We start from the raw sequence: 5,571 nt of genomic DNA, 5'->3' as shown, positions 1-5,571 counted from the left end.
ATGTATATTTATAAAATGGATTAAAGGCTTTGAAAGCAGCGTAGCAAGTGAGAAACACGTGATTCCTTAGAGAGCAAGAATCACCCAACAAAACTGAACAGACCACCGTCGACTTTACAACACAGCCTCCCACAGCCACAGCCGTTCCTCCCCCGCCACGTTTTTATATCCCGATCCCGACGTGGCTACGTGTGATTGGTTCTTCCTAGGGTTAGTTCGTGGTGGAGGAACTTTCTCCGCTCGTGTAAAAGAGACAACGAAAGCGAAAAGGGCATCGCACCACCAGTCCACCACCAGACCGGAGGGTCCAGAGTCCCCCTAATAAGCCAGAGTGCGAGCCACATAGAGAGGCTGAGGTTAAAGCAAAGAGATCGACGAGCTATAGCTTCTGTGTTGGTGATGTGTAGGACCCATCATAGGGCTTTGCTTATCGTTCACAACCACGTATATAACAATGTCCACCAATAGCGATCCAATTTTGATTTAATTAACGCGAAGCATTGAGACGGACAATGATATCTTTTTTCTTAAGGAGCCATCGAATATGCCTAGTTGACGGTGCACAAAACCCTTTGATCCTCCACCATCGCTTTTTTCCGATCTAAATTATATTTCTCTTTCTGGTTTGTCTATTATATTAACCTAGCAAAAGTTTGGACGATGGATTTTGATTACCAAGCAAACACCCCTAAACAATATATATTACTTAAGCGTCTCGTACCATAGCCATAGTTTATTGTTCTTAGGCTTTTGATAATGGATGCATAATGACAACAAAGTAAAACAACAAGATCACATCTGTGTGCTCTATTATACTACAATTAGGACAGCACCTTTGATATGCCATTCTAATATTGGAGCTCTGGTTTCTTAGAATCACAGTGCTACAATGCATAAGCATTATGGTGACCATTAGTATCTTGGACATATATTTCGAATTTATGCGCTTGAAATATGCAACAATATGCCGTTAATTAGACTATAATTTTTAGTTTCTTGCATTTCTAGCATACGAAGAGATGATTAGCAGGACTTTGAGGGAGTCTTGTGATTTCTTCTCAAGTTCTCATCATGACTTGCATGTTTGAATATAACTCAATCTTGAAATACCTTGGTTAATCAGCTATACAAACCTTACTGATCAATCCATTTGAAGAGAACAAATCTCATCCAAGTAATATCGGGACCAAAAGACTATAGGATATTACTATGAAACGGATGCTCGGTTACATCGACAACATGTATCTAAATTCAATGGTATTGATCGACATCCAAAACCAAATCAACGGCGATGGTTCACGATTCCAAGTACATGTATACTAGATATTAATACCAATTGCGAAGCATCGTAACATCATCCCATGGTCCATGTTCGTACAGATAGCATAAACACAAGGAAACCCTAATTTACTTTAGCTAGTACTGCTACAGCCTTACAGCTGTTACTATATATGAACCCTACCAGCCCTCATTTTTCTCTTTCATTAGACAAACCGATTTCTCTCCTCCTACCTAACTAATAATCCCTCTCCTCTCTTGATCCTTTCTTTCCTTGCATGCCTTGTTAAATTGCCGCAAACCAACAACAAGAACTCGTACGACGTCGTCGTCCAATAGAAGATGTCTCGCACGTGCTCTCAGTGCGGGAACAACGGCCACAACTCTCGAACATGCACGGAGGCCGCCGTTGGCGGGGCCGCCTCGCCGGAAGAAAATGGCATCATGCTCTTCGGAGTGAGACTGATCACCGAGCAGGGGAACGCCTTCAGGAAGAGTGCTAGCATGAACAATCTCTCCCAGTACGACCAACTGCCCCTTCAGGACTCCAACCCCGACGCAGGCTATGCCTCTGACGACGTCGTTCACGCTTCTGGTAACCGCCGCGAGCGCAAGAGAGGTACTTTTAAGTTCACTGCTATGGAGCTAATATCGTCTAATCCTCGGATTTATATATACAAAAAGTGATATTGAGTATTATTGTTCTATGATTTGATTTTAAGGTGTTGCGTGGACGGAGGAGGAGCACAGGTTGTTCTTGTTGGGATTGCAGAAGGTGGGGAAAGGAGACTGGAGAGGGATTTCTAGAAACTTCGTGAAGACTCGGACGCCGACGCAGGTGGCGAGTCATGCTCAGAAGTACTTTCTGAGGCGCAACAACCATAACCGTAGACGCCGTAGATCTAGTCTCTTTGATATCACTACCGATACTCCGGTAAGTCTTTGCTTAATCTTGATTAATCAATCTTATTGGTTAAACTTAATTATAGTTTATAGTTTATTGTGTTGTTTATAACTAATCATGTACCTCTGTTTGCAGTCTATGAATTCATTAATGGAAGAAGATCTAGGCCTGCACCAAGAAAATAGTGCACAACTATCACTACCGGTGATGCCATACCCTCCACCGCAGGCGACCAGTTTGAGTGGTAATCTTATCGGCGGGTTTCCAATCTCAACCTTTCCGATGACATTGTCTCCGGTCGAGAGTCTAGCATCATTGGTAGCACCAAATCCATCCAACGACGTGCAGCAGATGGCAACCGGCGCACAAACTACTCGAAAACTCGTCCGTCCGATTCCGGTTCATCCTGTTCCTCCATCTGCAAAAATGGCCGACCTCAACTTGAATCACAAGTATCCACCTAGCAGAGCAGCAGCACAAGAGCCACTTTTGTCACTAAAGCTCTCCACAACGACGTCGTCTGAGGAGCAGTCGCCGACGGCTTCGAGTCACTCGTCTGCTTTTCAGGCCATGTCTAGTGGCACTGATAGCATCATCAGTGTAGCTTGATGTATGCGATGACGTCATCACTTATTTTCAGTTTCGTGTATTATACGGCCGGCTAGAAGAAGAAGAAATGAAGAAGCGACTCAAAGCATGCATGATTATTATTATGGAATGGTTGTACTGTTGAGGTTGATTATTTGGGTCCGAATTAAAGCAATAAGATTATATTCCACTTAATCAGACAGAGATTAATGGTGGGGTTTAGGTTTATGTAGGTGATCAGGTGATTAATTCCTTTCTTCCTATTTTTATGTACAGCTCTTGTATTAATTAACTAGGACAAGATGGGATGTCCTTCTCTTCGGTGTGTGAGGTGGGGAATTTCTTGCTTGTTTAATTTGAATCTGTCTGGTTCCTTTTGGGAGTGAAATGATAAAGCATGACCAGGTGCACATTGTTACTTAATTGGTCTGGCAGGACACCCTTTGAAACTTCAAGCGGGAGAAGAAAATGAGAAAATTTTGAGAACCGTACATGACTAATGAGCCACTCTAAATGAAGGTTAGCTTACTTTTCAAATTGTCACAATGGTACCTGTGGGTGGAACGACTCAGTTTCAATACCCGCCGTCAATGGATCCGTTACTTTACAATATTTCAAAGGGTAAATAGGTATTTTCATACGGAAACCTCAAATTTCCTTCTTTTCTTTTCCCTCATCCTGAAATTAATTGGAGATTTGGGGGAAATGGCAATAGATGATTCTGATTCCAATGTTCATCCTCCTCTTACTGAAAATGACATCTCTCTTAATCATGAAGAAAGAATCCTCAAGATAATCACCTACATCAACCTATCAAACCCAAATCATAATCTTAAAAGAACCAAAACTCTCCTTAAATCTCCTAAATAAATCCAACTAAACCTCACACAATTCAGATTCCCAGAGCTACTTGTCCTTGTGTTCCTCACCAGCCAAACCTTTCGGTGCAAAACTTCAAATGGGTATTTTATTAAAAACTTAAATATCAATGAGATTTTGATATGATCACTACACCGGCAACAAAGAGTCCCAAACAAGCAAAAACTAGAAAAGTCCGAATGAGATTGCCGGTGAACGTCTCTTCCGATGAAGAAATGGTGGTGTCAGTGCTACCAACAGCAAATCGATAGACCGATAACAGAGCAGGCAAATTTTATCTTAATCTCTCTTACACGATATTTCTCTCTAAGTAGTACCCTATAAGATGGTGTCCAGAACTGTCGTGAAAGATGAGATGCACCTCGATTCTCCCATTAAAAATTGCAAAGAAATATGAAGAAGTTATTGGGTATCCAAATGAAATTAACTCTGCATTTTCATGATCCCTGATTCAAATATGCAATTAAGGATTTATAGCATGATCTCAAACTTTGTAGGCAGTAATATTGCAGCCACTTGGAGACAAAGGTGTTGCAATAATTGGTGGTGACACAATTAGAGGATTCACAGCCTGTGATCAGGTTTGTACTCTTTTCCCTTGGATTGAACTCAACTCAAAAGTTTTATCTCTTTTTGTATTTCCTTTTGGAGAAAACTTAACATATTTCTTAATAGTTGAATGCTATTCACCTAGGACTGTAATATGACAAATATTTCATCTAACCTGGGAATAGTTGATATTCGACTTGATGTTATTGCAACATTCACTTCTTTAAGGCTTTTGATAGTGTATACCAGATTACCAGTAAACATATATCCCTTAGAATGTTATTCACCACAGTGCTGCCAGTTGATCAAACTATTTTTGCTGTAAATGTTAAGGTAACCATTGAAACGGTTACAGGCATGGATTTCATTGATTGGGGAAAAGCTGGATGCTTCACTAGCAAGATGTTTCGATGACCTCCCATTGTCTCAAGACCCAGTTTTGAAGTAGGTAGGTTTCTTTATTTTATCATTGCACTGCAATGGGTTTTCCCCTACCTAAGCCAGGTAAGGTTTGAAATATGCTTGCTAATGTATCTAATCTCAACACTCCACAATTTCAGCACCAGTTAAACTGTATCATTTGGTTTCAGTTGCGCTCACTATTATAGTATTATTGTAGTAGTAATTATGCCCAGAAGTTTCAAAGTTCCAGTTTAGTTTTGAGTAGTGAAAAGCTCTCTGATACAGACTCTGTGGTTAGGATCTTTTTAATTTAACTTTCAACATTTTCTTTCTTAGGCTGGATCAAGTGTTCAATACATTTGATAATAGAGAATGATGCGGAATGGTGGCATGAATGTACTCTGGTTCCAGGCAATTCTACAGCAACTCCTGAGCCATTACGTGGTTATGGGATACACCATGTATATAGTCTGTTCAATATGTTGTCAACTATGTCAGTTTGATAACATTGCTTATGCACTTTTAAAGGATTCATCACTGATGCTCGCTGGGAACTACAGAGAAGAAACACTAGTCTTTAGAGATATTCTCATTCTCATATTAGTTAAGAAGTACAAGATTGTTTTATGCTCACAGATTTAATTTGTCAGTTTCTTAAGAATGTTCCGTTGCCGCAGTTGTACATGGTCATCGTTAAACCAACAGAGCTTCAATTTTGTATGAGAAAAATACTTGAAGTTGTTCTGTATACCTGAATAGTTATGCCTGGCTCTTCAAAACTCTATTGTCTTAGATTTACCTTGTTCTATAATGTAATATATTCCTTGTGATCATCCACATTTGCTTCTCAATATAGACTTAGATGTTGGCTATAATGAAGAACATGCATGATCAAAGTGACAGAAGGAAGCAGAGAAGAGAATCTATAACCAACTCCTTAATTAACAAATGAATTGCTCCTACAAGCATGG

General features: G+C 40.2%; 1 protein-coding gene across 1 annotated transcript; it reads left to right on the top strand.

The window, feature by feature from the left end:
- The first annotated feature begins 1,477 nt into the window (after positions 1-1,477).
- Positions 1,478-3,193, top strand: LOC126790465 (transcription factor MYB1R1). Its single transcript, XM_050516699.1, has 3 exons — positions 1,478-1,897; positions 2,001-2,212; positions 2,318-3,193. Exons 1-3 carry the CDS (start codon positions 1,621-1,623, stop codon positions 2,789-2,791), a joined length of 963 nt encoding a protein of 320 aa, XP_050372656.1. The 5' UTR covers positions 1,478-1,620; the 3' UTR covers positions 2,792-3,193.
- Positions 3,194-5,571: the final 2,378 nt, after the last annotated feature.

The sequence above is a fragment of the Argentina anserina genome, chromosome 4 (assembly GCF_933775445.1).
Source record: "Argentina anserina chromosome 4, drPotAnse1.1, whole genome shotgun sequence".
Taxonomy (NCBI): domain Eukaryota; kingdom Viridiplantae; phylum Streptophyta; class Magnoliopsida; order Rosales; family Rosaceae; genus Argentina; species Argentina anserina.
This window is presented reverse-complemented; position numbering and strand designations above follow the sequence as displayed.